The sequence below is a fragment of the Oreochromis niloticus genome, linkage group LG18 (genome assembly GCF_001858045.2).
Source record: "Oreochromis niloticus isolate F11D_XX linkage group LG18, O_niloticus_UMD_NMBU, whole genome shotgun sequence".
NCBI lineage: Eukaryota > Metazoa > Chordata > Actinopteri > Cichliformes > Cichlidae > Oreochromis > Oreochromis niloticus.
The window spans coordinates 18,966,501-18,986,566 of NC_031982.2; the positions used below are offsets into that span (position 1 = coordinate 18,966,501).

General features: G+C 39.5%; 1 protein-coding gene across 3 annotated transcripts in view; it reads left to right on the top strand.

Moving 5' to 3' along the window:
• The window catches only part of asic1c (acid-sensing (proton-gated) ion channel 1c), a 107,421-nt gene that overhangs the window by 56,332 nt on the left and 31,023 nt on the right, over positions 1-20,066 (top strand). Inside the window, exon 1 of one of the 3 annotated variants that reach the window (XM_005476430.4) lies at positions 14,912-15,556. The exons of the other annotated variants lie outside the window; for them this stretch is intronic. Coding sequence (XP_005476487.1) covers positions 15,029-15,556 — 528 coding nt within the window. The 5' untranslated portion in view covers positions 14,912-15,028. Of the gene's footprint in view, positions 1-14,911; positions 15,557-20,066 lie in introns of those variants that run through there. 3 annotated transcript variants of the gene reach the window in all.

Genomic DNA, 20,066 nt, shown 5'->3' on the forward strand with positions numbered 1-20,066 from the left:
ACATTAAGGAACAAAGACCAGGTGACTGAACAGTATGTTCTGACAAAGACAACAGCGAAGACTGAGACAGTATATACACAGCGGGGTAATTAGGGGAAGTGGAGACACATGGGAAACACAGCAGGAGCAAATCAGGAATAATGAGACAAGGGAAGTAAACTCAAGGCACGCGAGACAGACTATCACAGTAAAACAGGAAATGTAACTAAATACTACAAAACCAAGAAGTGTGGCTAGAATATGTGCTATAATAAATGCAAACTCAAGGAATCACAAACACAAAATCCATAAAGAAATCACAATGAGAAAGCGCCGAGTCTAAAACCTATGGATCCAAAAGATTTGGTCATGGAAATCATGGGCTCAGGAAAACTTCTAGAAATCACTGTCTGCATCCACAAATGCACATTAAAGCTGTAACATGCAAAGAGCATGCTTATTTAAAGAGCAAAGCTTATTTAAAATGGACTGAGGCAAAGTGGAAAAATGTTCTGTGGTCAGAGAAATTGAAATCTGAAATTCTTGTTCCTTTTTCGGACACTACACCCTCTGGACTAAAGAGGAGAAGGAGCATCCGGCTTGTTATCAGCGCTTAGTTCAAAAGCCTTATTCTCTGATGCTATGGGGGTGCATGAGTGAGGCTGGAATTAGCAGCTTGTGTGTCTGAAAAGGCACCAGCAATGCTCAAAGGTATATCCAGGATCAGCATCTATTCCAGCATGGCTTCACAGTAGAAGTGCCGAACGGGCCTGCCTGTAGTTCAAGTGAAATCCTTTTACGGATCGTGACAAATATGACAAAGAAGAAACAGGACTGTTCAGCAACAACTATGCTATATCAGACAGCATCTCACCCAAGGTCCCAGTTACAGACTGTTAAAAAGAAGGGTGATGCTGCACAGTGGTAAATATGGCCCTGCCCCAACATTTTTTAATGTATTGCTCTCAGGAAATTCAAAAATAAATCTTGTTTATTTCCTAAAATGGTAGATTGTCTAATTGTTTAAACATTTGATATGTTTTCTATGTTCAATAGAAATCAAATTATGGGTTTCATAACCCATAATTGAATGCATTCTGTTTTTCTTTACTTTTCACCCCACAGCCCAACATTTTTGGAATTGCACTTGTGTATTGTTGTGTTTTCATTTTAGCCAGTCGATATGCCAGATATGTACATGCTGTACCTTTAATGTTGTGTTGTTTTTAAATAAAAACACTGAGTACGGTGTGATTATGTAGCACCTTTGTACATCAGCCAAGTTCTACAAACAGCTTTATTGTTTCTCAATCATGCATTCACACCTGAACACTCACATGCCAATACTATGCAAGACACTGAGCTGCCACCGGTAGCCACCTAAGTGTCTTCCCCAAGGACACATTGGAACATTAAGGAGCAGGAATCAAACCACAAACCCTGCAATTTCTTTCCACCAAGCTTTAATATTTGAGCCATGGCTTCCCAGTTTTTAACTTTATGAGGTTCACATTTACAATGCAATCCAATTTGCTCTGGCACAGAAGCACAGCCGTATTCTGCCTTACTGAAGCTTATTAATACTAGTTTCTGCAGGATGTTACTTCACATATGTGTGTTTTTCTAAGGTTTTAATACACTGCATCACAACCTCAGCAATATGTGTGTAATATCCTCCCTTTCATGTGTGTAAATCATTGCAATCTACAGCCTCAATATTATACAGAAATTCCTACTTCTCTGACAGCATCAGGCAAATGTGGACAGTGTTGTCTTTGTGAGATAAAAACTATGGCTGGGCTATTGCATTGGGTTTTACAAGGCAGCTAAATAAAGAGATCACTGAGTGTATTATGTAGAATAAATGGTCTTTAAGGAATCTTTTCTTCTCCCTATCACATTCATTTCAGACACAATAGCAACTATGTTTTGGCCCTGGTTAAATAAACATTGCCACCTGCTGCCAGCCTTTAATAATTGAAACAGGGCACAAAAAGATTTTTTCTAAGAATTGCTTTTTCCCCCATTCACTATGTCAGTCCACTGCCTGACATTTAATTTTGCTGTCATACTCCAACAGATTGCTTAAATGAAAGGGAGAAAAGTGTCTTCAGCTATATCATCAAACATTTAGCTTTTCTACTTTGTGTTTTACAGATATACACAGCCAGTGCAGTTGTTTAAATGTAAAAGCTCCATCTCTGTTGGAGAAGCAGCTGAGGCCTTGAAGACGGTACTACCCAGGGGGTGCAGTCAGCTTGTGGGGACTGTGACGATGGCGAGCGTTTGGTGGATGAACAGTGGAGATGCGCAGCAGATAGCTCTGAGGCACACAGGAGAGCTCGTTAAGGAGGCAGCTGAAAAGGATAATGGAAGCTTGTCACTTTACTGTCTGTTAAAAGGCTCAGACACACACACGAAATACTGCTCTGAGAGTAGACATGCACCCAATACAATAAGCTCCGGTGCTTTTTGCGCCCTCAAGGTAATATCAAAAGTGGCGAAATTGGGACAGAGACAGAGATACCTACATATCAGTGAAGCTGTAAAAAATTGGAGGTAGCAGGAGAGGTCAGGTGTTATTACTTTTTTTTTTCTTTATCGCCCAAAACAATTTCCAGTTGTCTGATTTCCGAAACATGTTTCAGACACTGTGCACTATAACATTTGAGAAATCGGCGATCCACTTAACTTTAACTTAAATAAACTTTATGCAACCTCAGTTTAGTCAAATTATTTGTAAATAAATGCAATTTTTTTTAATATTAATTGCAAAGTCATTGCTGAAGTGTTCTTGACTTACAGAAATCATGTAGGGCCTGCAAATTATTACATGAAAACAACTATGCAGAAATATACTCCTCACCATGAAGGCAAAACATACAGACGACCGAACAGAAGTAAGTAAACTTTAACAACTAGAATAAATTGAGTAAAAATGAACTCATTTAAGTTAAATAAGGAGAGCGTTTGCATTTACAGCTTGAATTCATTTGGAAAATTGCTGTTGAGGGTGAAATGCTTCATATGTATAAGCCTCAATGTGCTTGCTTCTGTCCTGCTTGGTTAACCGTTAGAAAGACTGATTTAGTTAATCCCGGGGGAATAAGAGAAGAAGGGTTCAGCGGGATGTTCGCATGGATTAATGTCACAGGTTGTAGCTGAGTGAATGTTTACTTGCCCAGTTTAATTGAATTCCTCATGCTTTATACACAGCCATTACGGGTCGCAGATAGCCTGATTAGTTAACTCAAGCTTGCATCCCATTGACAGTTCTCTTCCACAGCAAACAATCAGATGTAATAAGGAAAGATTCTTGCAATCAGTAAAAATACAGACTGTAATTCCCCTGATTCCCAAGTGGACTTATGTCCTCATTTATTTTATCTCAGCTTAAAGGTGCCTGTCAGATATACACAAAGAAGGTAATTGGTTTCAGTGTGTTGTTCCCACACACAATGTGTCTGTCACGGCTCAGCTTACCAGAGGAGACCACGCATTTGTCTTTGAAGGTTTATTAACAAAACCAGGAGACAAATTTAAATACGTAAACAAGTAACTTCTGCAGTTTATCCAGTGCACGGATGACTGGGCAGATTTGTTTATGTAGCACTTTTCAAACATCGAAGAATTAAATATACTTTAAGTAGTGCACAAAAATATTAAATCAGCATTTAAGATATATTACAACTCGATCTTATAAAATACAGATAGACAAATACATAAGGAAATTAATGGTAATGCTGTTGGTGGAGTGAAAAACATCAATCATCAATCAAAATTAAATTAAATTAGATGCCCAAATCTCCAAAACTAGAGTGAAATTAAGACTTTTTTCCCCTTTTGTTATTGTGCAACTAACAAGACAGTCCACTAAATAAAGACAATTTATAAAGGTTGTTCCTTAAAAGCCTATTCAGAAGGTCCTCCTTGTCTGTTTTTACCTGAATTAAATGTCATCACGGCTTCTTATTTACTTTCTCTAACCAATGGCACAGCGGGGAATGTGTTACAATTTGCGAAAGAAATACACACAAGTCTAAACCGAAACAACATAATGAATACCAGGGGAGTGACGGAGTGACTGATTGCCTCTGTCGGCCTTTAAAGTCGAACATCCAGCCAGCATAGGTGTCAGACGTCCCTCTGAAGGACTTCTAGCCAGTCTCCCCGAGAGAGAAGTGAGCAGACAAAAACCACGCAGCACTTGATGGTCATCAGCCTTTCCAGTGATTCTGTCTTTCTCCTCTGTTTCATTTTCCAGACAACTTTTAGACAGCTATCAAAACAATCAAGCTCCCTCCAGTAGTATATTAATTGGTCTGAAGCAATTTATAGCCACTATAATTAATGGCTGTGGGTGTGAGTCACAAGCAAGCTTGCGCTCTCCATGCAAACTTTACGCCTAGGCATTAATGCGAAGAGGGACTAATTCTTTATTGACATGCACTGTCCAATTCCTCTTTTTGATCGTCAGTGCTAATCCAGTTAGCTGACTTATACCGCAGTGCAAAGACAGGCACGGAGGACATTAGACTGTGGGGCCGCCAAAATTCTCAAGTCTATTTACTGGTATCAGCATCGCTTTAAAGATATCATACTGACTAAATACAGCAAACTACTTAGCTGTAATGATGAGTGATAAATGGATTCCATCAGTCAACATCACAACAGATACTTCATGAATTTATTATGATTTAGAAGTAGGATGAGTGTGTTTCTCTGCTTAACAGAGGGGCAGAACAGAAGAGCCTTGTCCAAAATATTTTTTCAGTCAGGGTTCAAAAGCGTCTCTCGGTCTTCACCACTGAATAGAATGTCTAAACCTTGCCTATTTACCAAAATGTAAAATCGACTGCTGTCGCTGTTCCCCAATTATTTACTTGACAACAACAGAGTACAGTTCATCTGCTAAGATGCTTCCAGCTTCCAGTTTGGATTCGGGAGACAGACACCCTCTCACTTTTAAGATTAGGCTTAAAACGTTTCTTTTTATTAAAGCATATAGTTAGAGTTGGATCAGGTGGCCCTGAATCCCTTCTTAGTTACACTGCAATAGGTCTAGGCTGCTGCAGAATTCCCATGATGCATTGAGTGCTGTCTCTTCAGTCACTTTTTTCACTCACTATGTGTTTATACACCTCTCTGCATTTCATGATTAGTTATTGTTATCTCTGGCTCTCTTCCACAGCATTTTGTCCCGTCCTCATCCGCTCACCCCCCAAACCGGTCGCGACAGATGGCCGCCCCTCCCTGAGCCTGGTTCTGTCGGAGGTTTCTTTCTTTTAAAAGGGAGTTTTTCCTTCCCACTATCACCAAAGTGCTGACTCGTAGGGGCTCATATTAATGTTGGGGTTTTCTCTGCTTTATATTATAGTAGGATCTTTACCTTACAATATAAAGTACCTTGAGGCAACTGTTGTTGTGATTGGTGCTATGTAAATATAATTGAATTAGAATGCAGACCTTCAGTTCAGTTTATTTTGTCAAACTACTCTTTCCATGGTCAAAGTAACAATGGACTGCTCAAGATTGTCCTCTTCTCTTTTTACTTTACTTTTAAGGTTCATTTGAAGTAGAAATACTATTAGATATTCAGACAGCCATTCGATCATACTGAGAACTGCAATGTCATGACATTGCATAGCTGCAAAGGATATTTTTTGCCTTCCACATATTTTGAAGAGTGGAAAACAAATGAGTGTAATAGTCTTTGACTTTGCAAGTTTCTCCTGTTTGTACAGTTTCACGTTACCTAACCACACAACACATGCTTTACCTGTCTGGTGCACAGACTGTATATAAAAGTAGCCATCTTGCCTTTCCCCAGTGATTATAGATGTCTTGTTATGAAGCCTCGAGCTGAGCATTTTTGCTGTACATGTAGCTACCTCGGTGTTTTGAAATCGGACGAGACAAACAAAGAGTGCATCTGACTGAGAAGCAGAAAGTGCACAGACGTTGGTAGTGACTTGTCAGTTACAAAGCATTTCCCCTGCTTTATTGCCGTTCTCAACACTAATGGGGGCAATAATAAACATATTTTTTTCTGTAAGATGCTGGAGTTGTATGGAAACTTCATAACCCATATGAAGATTTAAAATTGTAATTTTGTTGCAAAAACATGAAGGATGAAAAAAGCTGCAGTCTTCAATGCTGTGTCTTATTTTCCCTTCTTATAGAGCAAATGAAAAGAAGGTCTCTCATATTGTCTGTTAATCACCAAACATGCAAAACAGCACAACTGTCATGTTTTCTTTCTTTCCTTGGTTCCTTTGATTTCTCAGATTATTAAAATAAGTGGTCACTGTCCAGCCTACAATGAGAGAAAGACTGCTCTCTTAACGGTGGCTTGTATTAAGTCCTTGGCTTCAGAGTTCTGGGCTTTTGCTGCCAAATGGATTTTTAAAATTATGATCCTGCCTACGTTATTGGATCGACCTACAGTGAGTTGTTTTGCAGTAAGATACCATTTTGATGCCTCATATTAGTGTATCTCAAAAAATTTGAATATCTGGATCTGAAAAAAGATCTTTTTTCATAACTGAAATTCCAAAAGATTAACTTTCATATATTCTCTATTCATTACATGTAAAGTGAAGCATTTCAAGCATTTGGTGTTTTAATTTTGATGATCATGTTTTATAGCCCATGAAAACCAGAACCCTAGTAACTCAGATTATTAGTATATTGCCTAAAAGCAATCACAAAACAAGAATTTACAATACAGAAATGTCATGTACTCAGTACTTTTCCTCATGAACTACTGGATCAGTATGGCGTGTTGTGGAGGTGATCAGCTTGTGGCACTGCTGAGGTGTGACTGAAGCCCAGGCTGCTTTGATAGTATTTTGAGGTCAGGTGTTTCTCGTGGTCTTCTCCAGAGAGTCTCCGTGGGTTCAGGCCAGGAGAGCTAACTGGCCAAATATGCTCAGTAATAACATGGTCAACAAACCTTTTGGTACTAGGTTTGGCACTGTGGCGAGGTGCTAAGTCCTGCTGTAAAAGGAAATCAGCATCTCCATAAAACTTGTCAGCAGATGGAAGCTTCAGGTTATCTAAAATCTTCTGGTAGATTTCTGCCTTGACTTTTGGCTTGATAAAACATAGCTCACAAACCATCAACGCCATCACCGGCGTCACCGCCGTGACATGGCACCTCAAATCACCCCAGACTGCAGAAATGCTTGTTTAGAGTTTTCTCTGTATTATTGTTGGGTCTTTGCCTGAGAATATAAAGCACCTTGAGGCGACTGCTGTTGTGATTTGGCACTATATAAATAAAACTGAATTGAATTAAACTAAAAGTTGAAATGTCACCTTGCACTTTTAAAGACATTGGATTATATGCCTCTTCACTCGTCCTGCAGACTCTAGGACCTTGATTTACAAGTGAAATGTAAAACCTGCTCTCTGAAACCAGGACTTTAGACCACTGAACAGTCCAGTTCCTTTTTTTTTTCACCAGGATAAGATGCTTCTGACACTGTCTGTGTTTCAGGAGTTGCTTCAGATTAGGAATGTGATATTTGTTCCTCTTATCCTGAAGACATTTGTGCATTGTGGCTCTTGATGCACTGACATCGGCCTCAGTTCACATCCAAGTTCTTGGACAATCTTTTCTTTACAATCTGCACCAGGCTGTGATCACCTGTGTTGCCTGTACGCCTTTTCCTGTGACGTTTCCCCTCCAGTGAGCTTAATAAGCTTTAATACAAAAAAGATTAGAATATTTCACGTTGTGTGTAATGGATATTGAATATATGAAAGCTTTTCCTTTTGGAATTTTGGAATTTTCCTAGTTGGGTTGACTCAGCCTGATGGGATTTTCAATAAACATTCTTCTTTATAAGAGGTACAACACTTGGACTCAGTTAGAGCCAGCACTCTGCTATATTTGGCTGGAAACCAAGAAAAGGACCAAGAAAGCTATATTTAGAAACATCTCTCAGACCTAGAGACACACACAGTGTCCATGTTATCGGTGATTTCATCAAGTGGAGCTTCAAGTGGAGCTTCCTGGATATTTTTCTTGTGTTCAGGGAGTCAGTGAACTTTTGAACAATGGACTATTCACTGTAACTTCCTGGAGACCTGAGCCCTTGTACAGGCAGGGGGGTAAGAGCAACAGATTCAGGAATAAAAGCTCAACAATACCATGTAACACAAAATCCACTAAGTCAGCAAATTAAGACCCTCCCCTTCATTATCCGGATAGCCCTGGAGAAAAGTGTCTATTATCACAGCTTAAGGATAACCTCACATACTGGTAAAAGTAACCATTGATTCAATTTTAAGATGGACATTTAATTTTAAGTTTCATCTTCAAAGATTAGAGAATTAAAGTGCTTCCTAGCAAGTGACCTGGACTTTTCTTATCCTCTCTTGAAGCTGAAGTAGTCCGTCATTCGTCAGACTTAAAAGGTCGTCTGGTGATGACAGCACAGGTTACAGGCTTGTCTTGTGTATGACTTTGAGGAAAATGGAGTTATTCAGAAAAATAGAATTTTGTCTTATTTGAGAATAAAATGCTACAGCAGTGTTCCCTGACCCTTAGACAAACCTGTGAAATTAGTTTTATACATTTCTGAAAAGTTCACTTTTTGAAGAAGCCGGATCTTCGCATCATGCACAAAAATGTATCAGATGGATTTTTTTGTTTTGTTTTTTTAAGATTTGCTTCTTGAGAGCGTTGTTTCCAAACTGCTTTCTTAAATGGATAAGGGAAAAGCCACCTTTTATTCCCCTTAACTGTGCTTAGAGCTACAGTAATTGCTGTCTTAGATGGACAGAAATTAATTTTTGAAAGATCTTTGAAGTACCCACAGTGAAGCTTTTCAGCCTTTCATACTCAGTGTGATTACTTTGGCAGCTGTATGAAGAACGCCGCTTGTGCCTGATGAATAACTGTCAGCATGGAATTAGGCATTAAAACAAACTGGGGAGGGTTTCTGTCATTACTACGACATACAAAGATCGTTGTCTCCTGTGAAGCTGTACTGCATGTGAAGCAAAGATACAGTGTACGCCACGGCATCTTTGCTAACGCCAATTGGAGCACCTTCCTTTTGCTAGTGTGACATCCATTTTATCAAGGATTCTCCTGTGTTTGGGTCAATACTGAAATATTGAATTTCCTCGTTAATCGCTGCCCATTTCCTGCTTGCCATAAGAGAAAGCAGCTGTGCTCTACACTCACTGAGGCCACAGACTCTGATTATTGGCATTTAAAAATCTGATCACTTCTTATGAAGTGAAAGTGGACCAGTGGATGGTAGCCGCAGATACTGCGCTGGCATTAAAATGTGTGAGTAGTAGTCATGGCTTATTCAGATGACCAGTGAGTACTTCTGCATAAGTGCAGAATGAAAAAAAAAAAAGGCAAATCTAAAATTGTTTTTGCAGCATAGAAGCTCATAGAAATGAGGTGTTTTGATAGCAAAAAGAAAATAAAATGGTGCTGGTCAAAGGGGAGCTCTTTTGTTAAACTGCAGCTCCTTGTTTTTATTCTGGCTGCCCCTCACAAGCAGAAGGTTTTGAGGATCAGTCTGTTTGCACATTTGCACAAATTGCATTCATTTTTGCTCTGTTCTGATAAACTATTTACATAATCAAGTCATCATTTCACAAAATTAAACATCCACTGCTTCGGGCCTGAACTGTGAATGTCTGTTGAAATTCCTCTATGGTACGAAGTTGAACTGAATTAAATATTTTGGAATAATGGACTTTTGTTGGACAGAACAAGCCATTTCCTGAAACACGCCTTGGGAAATTGTAATGGAAGTTTTTAATGTTTAATGTTTTATGATTTACATCATTGGTTCTAATGGAAATAACATTATGTGCAACCCAACAACAGTCTGTCAGTTACAGCAGTTGCATTTGCACACTTTGAAGAGATTGACAATGGTTATAAGTTCTGGGAAAGAAGTGAAAGCAGACTATGAGTTTAGATCATTGAGTGGCTTTTCTTATTTGTTTTTTTTCTGTTTTTTGTTGTTATTGTTTTTTGCTATTTAGCATTCAGTCCTTCCAGTCACTAAAAGACATCATCACTTAGGCGAACCCTAAAGCCTAACTCCCAGACAGTTCAGGGGTCTGAGGTTTAAAACATTTTGAGATGAATTCCAGCATCCGGCTCTCACCCTGCATTTTAATGAGCCTATTTGCATACTTGTTCATCATTATCTCTCTAAAGCTTATTGATGTGAAAAGTGTCGTCACATTAATGTGTTAGCTCAGCACTTTCAAACTTGGCTCCTTTTCTATATTTTGATTTTGGAAATACATGAAAGGACTTGTCGACATGTGATGAGAGGAATGAGGGAAGACAGTTGGGCAACACTTACATAAAGTCCCTGCTTGAATTCTGCTCATGCAGGACATTGTACCCCTCCTAGCTGTGACTGCTGGCCTTCCTGCCACAAAGATAGCAAGCTAATTAGGATTTGGGAAGATTTCAGATGGGCAGGTTTGACACTTTACCTCCACAGTCAGTATTTAAATGAACCTTATACTTTTTCAAATGATGTTCCAGTCGTCACCTATAACATTCCCTTTGTCAGATCCAGCACTGACAGTCTCGACACAGTCGGGATACAAAGTGGCTGATGAGAAGGAGGACTTGGATCTCTGATATCAGTAACCATGACACGTGTGAATCCAGCCTCAGCTCCGTCTTCTTCTTGCTGTAGAGTGAAAGAAGGTGCTCCCAGGCCACAGAGAAGCCATGATGTACTGAACTGCTGATTTCTTTCGGCAGCGCATTAACCAGTACACTTAACTTAAAGCAGCTGGAAAAACTCCACAGTGTATTGATTGAGCAGTGGCTTGCACTTCACTTAGAGTGCACCTATTAATTACACAAATACACTGTGACAACTTTAGCGTTTGTTGTAGTTGAAGAAAGATAATTCCATTTCCCGAGAGATGATAGAGAAGAGCGGAGATGGTACTTACACAACATCAGTGCCGATTTTACTGAAAGCATAATGAAGAAGTCTCTAATGAATTCACATACAGAAAGTCTCAGTGCCTCAGCAAACTGTCTATACATGAAGTCATGGTTTAAAGTTGTTCTTTAAGTTGTTCTATCTGAACCCTTATAGTTTCACATTTTTATGCTTTTTTTTCCTCCTGTTGGTTGAGGGAGAGGTCCCTGTTCTTTCTCTTTTACTGAATGCTATCTTCAAGGTTTAAGAGCTTGCTGGTTCCCTTTTTGTTTTTATGTACACGCACCTCAATGCTCGACTAAATTGTGCTACACCTTTAGAATATTTTCTGAACTTCTTGATTTCTTAAGAACTCCCATCGAGGTTTGAGGTTGTTTGTCTGTTATTTTATTGCATGTGTCAAATTTTAAATTGGTGGGAAATTCCAGCAGGCTGCTGGCCAACAAACAAATCATTAGTTTTTGTTGCATCCTGATGTTGCAACATAGTGTTGCCCGTCATTTCATGTCATGAACCCTCACTCTGACCTTTTATGTGTTATTTTAGTCTGTAGAATATTTATTTGTAAAAAAAAAAATGAGCGAAATGCGCCCCCACCGGCATGCTATTCATACACAATCCTGTAATATCACATTGTTTGTTTTGGATTCAGGAATAGATTTAAAATTGAAGGGATATTGCAGCATTTTTCACTAAGCACAATATTTGACCTTAATCACTACAAACAGATATGTGCATATGAATGTGCGCAACTTGAAGCTTCGGTTCCTGCTGGTCGTTTGCTTTGTAGGCTTTAGCTTAATCTGGAGACTAAAAAAACACCACACTAAAACTTTTTATTAACACTAAAACTATTCAGTCGATTTGAAACAGTTTGTTCAATTTAATTTATTTTATTACTTCCTGAATTTAAGGCCATGTTAAATGACTTGACGTGCAAATGCAGAGCATTACTTTTACCAAGGCATTTGTTCTTTATTAACACTGAAGTTTATAAATTTGGGTTGTGGTTATTTAATTAATTAATTAAATAATTAATTCAGAAATCTACCAACAACCAGTTGAGGGGTGAGGGGAAAGAGAGAGAAAGGAGAGAAGAGAGAGAAAGACTCAAACACACAAATAGTTGGTGAGAAAGGGCAAAAGATAATGTTGTACATCTATAAACAATGACCGAAGGGTGAACAGGGAGTTTATCCCTGGATATGTGAAGCTACACAGGAATCCTTGAAAAAAATCAGCTGTTGACCCAAGAGGTTAAGTCAGCAGACTAGCCAGTGGGTTTGCAGACAAGCCTTATATTCATGGATATTACAGTTTGTGTCACACTGATCACAGAAAACATGACAAAAAGCGTAGTGCTGGACACCTCTTTTAATCAAATAAATGCAAATCAAAATGATAAATATGACTGCATGTGCAGTATGCATGCAAAAGTAAGTACCATCAGTACTTAGTGCATATGACTGATGGTGTACGTTGGTCCTTTTCCGGCTGGCGCACATTAAATGATAGAGTTAGGGCTATGACAGTGTTAAGTGCATATACGCGGTAACAAGTTAATTATAATGTTAGAGCTCTTAAAGCTGCACCGATCAATATTCTTACATTACCCAGGGAGTAAATGACGGTAAGTAATGAGCAATGTTGTTGTGTTGTTTGTCGTAATGTAACCACAGGAAGAGTCACCCTGCAGTTTACCCTCAAAGTGTTTTAGTGCCTTCAGTTCATTCGTTTGGTCGTACTGCCCACAGCCTTTTTTTTCACATTCATTTCCACTGCTCTCATAAGCAACAGGAGGCAGATTTTTTTCATGAAAGTCTGGTTCAGAATGATTCGCCTGCCTCCAAACTGCAGAGAAACAAAAATTAGCAACTAGCTGGTGAACATTGTGGAACTGTTTTCAGGTGAAGAACCAGATATTTCTCCTGAGAGTTGGTGGGGACCAAAACAGAGGTGAGAGGAAAAATTAGAGTCAGAGATGTGTTGAAGCAACATCTTAAAATTTACAGGGAGCTTGCTATAGGACTTCCAATTGGTTGCAAATCCTTTGTAACATGGTTGTTGTTACATGCGATGAATAAGTTCTGCTGTTCCACCCACAAAAAGCAAAAACCATATCTGATTTTAATTTTTAATTTTCGATGATCTCTCATGTGAGGTTGTCTCCTTTTGCATCTCCTTTGCACATGCTGTTTAAAATCCAGTTTTCACCACATATGATGTTGAGTGACGATTATGTTGGTGTAGCCAGTAATCTCCTGCCTTTTTAATACACTATGAGGGGGGCACACAATGGCATGTACTACAGAGGAGGCTGTTGGGCTGATTGGTGCCAAACGGCTGAATCGTTTTGGTTCCCACCCAGCTCTCGTCACTCATACAGATTCTTGACATGGAAATCAGGTCATTTTCCTGCAGAAACTTTTGTTTTTTCAAGTTTTAGGTATTTTGTGAAGTTATAGACGTACAAGTGGAAGTGTTCAGAACAGGATTTGAACAGATCGATCAAAAAATAATGGCACACAGTGCTGAGGTGCTCAAAGAGACAAATAAAAGTCAGCTAATATTTTTGCTGGGTTGCTGAACCTTTTAGATGCACATATCATGAATACAAGACAATACGGCTCACAGAAATCAGCTGTCACTCGCAGCAACTGAAGGAAGTAAGTGCACATACCTGAATAAAGAAGAGGAACGATGAAGTGAGATGGAAGCATCAAAAAAGTGGTAGCCAAAAGGAAGCAGGTATAAATCAGTATAAGTAAATATAAGAGATTACTTAGTAGGGAAAGAAAGCTGGTCTGAACTGGTTAACCAGCCTTGTTATAAGTAGTCCTGGCAGGCCATTAAAGCTGTGGCTGAGGTCCCAGCATCAGTTACCTTATTAACTTTGCTTTAAATGACTGCTCCTCTAAGCTGATCAATTCTAGTCGAGACAGATTCTTACCAGGATGAACTGAAGTAGCCTCAGGCCCACATTCTGCAAATATACACCTCTGTCCATGAGTTGAAATATATGCAGGAGGGCGCGTTAATAATTGATGCAGTTACAAAACACATGATAAGGAGACTGCAGCAGGATAGAAGATGATGTTTGCTTTAAACTTAAAGGATCAGGTATATGTGTACTGACAAGAACTTAGTGTACTTATTTGAACCCCTTTCAATGGTTTAAAAGAAATGAGTCAGATATGTATGTTACCCTCTAACATAATGCTTTGTATGTAAAAAATAATAATCTTACAAATTACACATTTCATAACATGATTAACACGGGTGTCATATTTAGATTCTGTCAGGAGGAATTAAAAAGTTAAGTGAAAACCATGAAAGAGTAATACTTTGACCTTTCAGAACAATCCGTATGCAGGTGCTATTATAGAAAGCACTAAATTAATACTCCAGTGTAGCTTCTAAGGTGTGACAGTGGCATCTCAAGCTAAATGTGAAGCTAATTGAGAATTCATCACATGTTGTAGCTTCAAAATGTCAGCTGGCTGTCAAACAGCCATGTTTTTATCTGCATGACATCATATTTATGATGTCTCCAAGGGTTTTGACCGGCTGCCACTGATTAAATGACAGTGAATCATTCAGTTTGAGATAAAACAGTAAAAGTCCCCAATGCAAGCGTTAAAGGGAAGTATTCACAAGTTAACACAAATAACTGTCTGGAAGCTTCCACTGGAAAATGAATTTTAACAGAAGAGAATAGTATTTGAGTATCAGAGGTCAGTAATGTGCTTCTCTTTCAAATTTGCCTTTCTGCTGCATCAATCTGGACTCTATCCACTGCTACCCGCGAGGGAAGCAAGGCTTACTTCCCAGTTGAAACTCTATCTCTTGCGTTCAATGTGCCCTCTAAGATCTTATTGTGGAATGGTTGATATTACAGTTCATCGCTGCTTCCCAGCTCCAGATATCCAACCCTTTCCCCTCCCTCGGGTGAGAAAGGGAAACCAGACCCTGTCTTGTCCAGCCTCCCCTTGGTTGGCTAAACGTCTCTGCTACCATCAGTTTTCGTTAGGGCATCGCTGCAGCCACACGACATCTGACACCGCAAAACTTGACTGAGGAAAAATTTGGAGAAAATGGGAGCTCCAGAAGAGGAAGCGCCACGTCCCCCATCAGACATCACTGTTTTCGGGGCCAACTGTACGCTCCACGGCCTGAGCCACATATTTCTGCCCGGTGGAGTGACTTTCCGCCGGTTGCTCTGGGCTGCTGCATTCAGCGCCTCGCTTTCCATCTTCCTGCTCCAAGTGGCCGACCGTGTGATCGAGTATTATCAATACCCCCATGTTACAATTCTGGATGAAATGGACAGTCCCGTCATGTATTTCCCAGCCATAACCCTCTGCAACTACAACACCTTTCGAAAGTCCCAGCTCCGGAGGAATGACATCTTCTGGATGGCTGGACTCCTGGGCGTGGAACAAGGAGACTTTGATGATTTCATGGCCGCTATAGGGCAACCCACAGACAGCAACACCAAGTTTTTCCCCAGCAAGACCTTCAACATGCTGGAGTTTGTGCAGAGAACTAGTCATAACATAGAGGAGATGCTGCTTGACTGCAAATACAGAGGCAAGGACTGCGGTCCAGAGAACTTCACCACAGTAAGTAAGGCTCCTCATGTAGGTCTCACCTCTAGTGAGATCAGTGTAGCTACGTCTCAATCATTTAGGGCTAAAACAAAAAAAATCCCAAGCAAGATCACAATGAGAGGTTGAACATGTTCTGTCTGCAATATTTCATAATGTCTCAGCAGGTTAATTGCTGATTCATTAATATTTAAACAAAATATTTAATGGGAAGTGTCAAATCGTGTGTTACAAATCTTCAATTTGAAATTATTAATAGAAAGCTTGAAAGCAAAATTTGAACAGAAACAAAGCCTCAGGCAAAACTACCAACAACTGTGAGCTGTTCAATATTCATTATAAAGCTACGATTCCAGCGCTTCATTTTGCCCGGGGGTGACGTGAAAAATGAGTCTGTTTATGTTTATAAACACCAGGAGATCTGCTCAAAGACGTTATATTTCCAATATGAGCACTGTCATGATGTCATGATGAACGTAATCATTCAAATCAGATATCGTTAGTAGAGGAGACATCATTTTGATTCAAATTATGCTGTCACTGTGTAATTTAGCTTTTTTTCTTAACATAATCCCTATTTTTTTTTTTAAAATACTAGTATAAATGACATGTTTGTGTAAAAGATATAGTAGCTTTAGGGAGAACAATAGGTACGTGGGTGGAAGAGGAAAAGTTTCTGAGGAATACTAATAAAGCAGCGCTTTATCTCTGTTTACAAAGCAGGAATATATTTCGTTCGCCTTTATAGTGATGCCAATATTTATGCTGGGTCCAGTTCTTCACTTTGTGACTGCTATTAACTGTAATTTTTCTTGAAGGAGAAATGAGAGTTACTTTCTTAAAAGTATCCTCCGAAACGTTTAATCTACTGAGGTGCCATATGGTTCAACAAATCTCTGCTGGCATCATGCATCATGCATTATGAAGCAAGCATATGCTGTTTTCAAGACCAGTAGGGTTTTTAACATGTTACTGTTTTTCTTTGTAAATACCTCAGAAGGATTGTCATCTTCATCGCAGTAATGGCACCAAATGTTCTAAATATTTGTCTTCGATCACAAAAATCTAAAGCACATAATGTCACAGGAACACAGCAATGTCATTGTAGAGATGAAAAGGTAATTTGTCTTAACTCATGTGCCTTCATTTTTTTTTTTGTTTTTTGTGAACTCCAGTTTTTCCCTCTCAATTTTCAGGTCTTTACCAAAGAAATAAAATTATGTCAGCAGAATCTGAGCGGAACTTAATCGTGCTGCTGCAGAGACAGGGGAAGGATTGTATTTCGATGAAATGGGCCATTGATTTGAGTGATGAAAACCCAGCGCAGAGACGGGTGTCTCATGCTGCACAGTTTCTTTGGGAACCAGCAGTGAAACAGAGGCAAACGATTTATACTAATTACCTAGTGGTTCTAATGTAGCCCTACTGTTGCTATTTATTTATTTTTTGTTGGTGACAGTGACTCACATTAAAAGAAAAGGTTTGGCTTTTCAACTCAAACCAAACCTGACACCTACTATGAAGACTTGCACATTCAAATGACTCATCAGGTTTGAGTCATATTCTCAAAAACAACACAGTGCATATGAGCTAATAAAGATGCATTTTGATATCGCTGTGATCAGTCAGATGACCTTGGCTTCTTCACATCCCTGCATACAAAGGGCAAATTTCAGCTAAATGTCAGAAACTGGAGATGCTCGGAGGGCCTAAGTATAGAGGGGACTAATTAAAGATTCATAGAGCTGCCTGAATTCCCCTTCCTCGATTCCCTCGGCCTGCTGATCTTTCTGTGGGAGGCTGAGAGGCAGGTCCTCTCACAGGAGATAAGATGGGATGGAATTGAGATTACCCATTATATACTTCAGCAACATCAACTCAAAATGACTCACACAAGGTCTAGACAACATCCGACAATTAGCTCTGTGTATGTGGTATAACCTGAGAAAATATATGCACTGAATCGTTCAAATACCTCTGCTGATGCACTTAATTGATCCATTTTGGTATGGCTTTCAAAAGGACATCATTAGAATAAACATACAGCTCTATTTTCCTATTTAAAACCCTTAGTATAAAGTTTTGTAGTTATACGACCATATTAGTTGTAGCATACAACTAATACATCACTTTAGTTTGATAACATTTTTCAGATGTCCTTTCAGATCTATTTCAGTACATGCATGCGTGTACGTATGTGTAACATTTTAGACAAAGTAACAGTGGCTGGAGAAACCTGGCATGCCTGACAGTGACAGGAAAGACCAGATGTTTCAGCTAATGAGCTGGGTATGGGTGCAGTCCTATTGAGAAATCTCATAGGGGAAATACCAGCGCCCCCAAGTGCAATCACTCCCTCTGCATCAAGTAATGAAATATTTTTTGGGGGAAGAGATGCTGTAATTTACTGGTGGAGAACGACTCTCGTATATTTAAAAGCTGGCAGATGGTAGAGGCTGGGAATGTTCTGCCCATGCAGTGCTCTAAATATACATAGAAACATAGCCTTGAATGTCCCTGGATCAGTCTGTGGTAACAAGCCGTGTTCAGATTACAGTTTTTAGTAGCTAGGACAACATCACATTAAAGAAAACCATTTTTAGATCATAATATATATGATCTGCCAAATAAGTGTCTTGGTGGAGGCTTTACTTCATTATCAAATTAATCTCATGCCTCCATCTTGGTGCCTTACACGCTGTCTGTGAACTGGCGTGTGATTGATTACCTCATTAATACTCAAAAGCGTAAGCACCCCAACACACCCTGAATCATTGCTGTGGATTAAACCTGCAAGACTGGCTCACACCAAATAAATCATCTGTCATTGTGTATATGCAGGATGCATGCCGAAGCTGGTGTAATATCATTTCAATCGATCACCAGCTCAGCACTTTAGCCGGCCCGTGCCACTGCAGAGAGCTGATCCTAACATGTTTATCCTGTTACGCTTGATGTTCTATGTTGTGACTGAACTTCCTGTGGATCTATTAGTTTATGTTGTAACAAAAGATCTCTGGTTTAAGCTTCCTTTTTAATATTACATTAAGTCTTGCCTGCCAAAGCTGGAGCCAGGAGCTGGTGTTTTACTTTATGCGCTGCAGTATCGTCTGGAGGCTGATGTTGGCTTTGGAGGTCAAAGAAAAGAGAAAGGTGAGTAAAAGAAGCAGAAGACAGGATTGAGTGTCAGAGATGTTCAGAATGAGTCTGACTGCAGACGGAGAGAGAAAATAGGCAACGTGGGGAAAAGTACAAAAGAATAGTTGCTTATACCAGAGAGAGGTGGAAAGGGTGAAAAGCGACAAATAGAGCTGAAGGGGAGCGCTGACACAAAATGGAAACAAATGAGAATGAGAAAACAGAAAAAGAGGCTGCGCTGTGCTTAGATTGAGGTGGGACTGGGACTCAGCTGAGCACTGACACCATCACTGTGATTCAGCCTGCTTTGGAGCAGAGCCAGTGCCTCGATGCACAACTGGAAGCATTAGGAGAGATGAAAGGAAGAAGGTGTGTGAAGGAGCACAAAATTACACTGCTGCCTAGAGCATGAAAAGGAGAGTAGAGATAAAATAGAGTATAGTGCAAACAATGAAATAAACAAATCTGAGGCACCGAGCATAGATGACAGACCAGATTACAAATACTTAATGTGTTTATTCCAGTACTCAGTGTCAGAAAAGATTACTGTGAAAATCGCTGTTACTCTAAGTGCAACATTGGCAGTCCAGTCAATGGCACTGAGGAGGAATCTGAAGGAATTCATGGAGGGGGTGCTGTGCGAGGGTGCTTTATGCTGACTTGCACATCCGGCATACGACCATAAGCAGACATCGGAGGTGCCAGTTGACAGAACCTCTTAAGTTAATTGGCTTGTTAGGTGGAGACACCGGACACAAATATAGCTCTGTCCAAAACCAATAGAACCATTATGTTTTGTTGTAGATTATCAGCCTCCTGGCATCATGATATCCAAACAACAGCATGCATTGTACTCCAAGTTTTCCTAATCTACTGAACACAGATGGAGCACAAATGACTCATGGTTCATATCACAAGTTCTTTTCATTTTTGATTACCTCAGAAGCCATATTTAGCTTTTTTTTCTCCACTAATGGCCTCTGGGATCTACATCCTGCTCTCTTAGCCAATTAACGTTATGCACTGCACCTTTCAAAGGGTGGAGTTGCTTTCTGAGATTACTCTTCAAGACTATTTGGTCAGTATCATAGACTGTATATAAAAGATGAACCCACTGGTTTGTGATACTTTGTTGTGAAACATCAGCATTAGTAATTTGGCCATGTTTGTGCCATGTTGTTGTTGTTTTTAAGGCAGAATTAATCATATATGGACAAATGGAGTATACTGCATAGCTCCATTAAACTGACACCATCACCAGGTATTATTGCTAAGTAACATGCAAATGAATGATCCGCACGGCAAGCCATCTATTTTTGTCTTTCAGATAAATCCACTAAAATATCTGAAAACACCACAAACATGCTGCAGAGATCCAGTTCAGTCA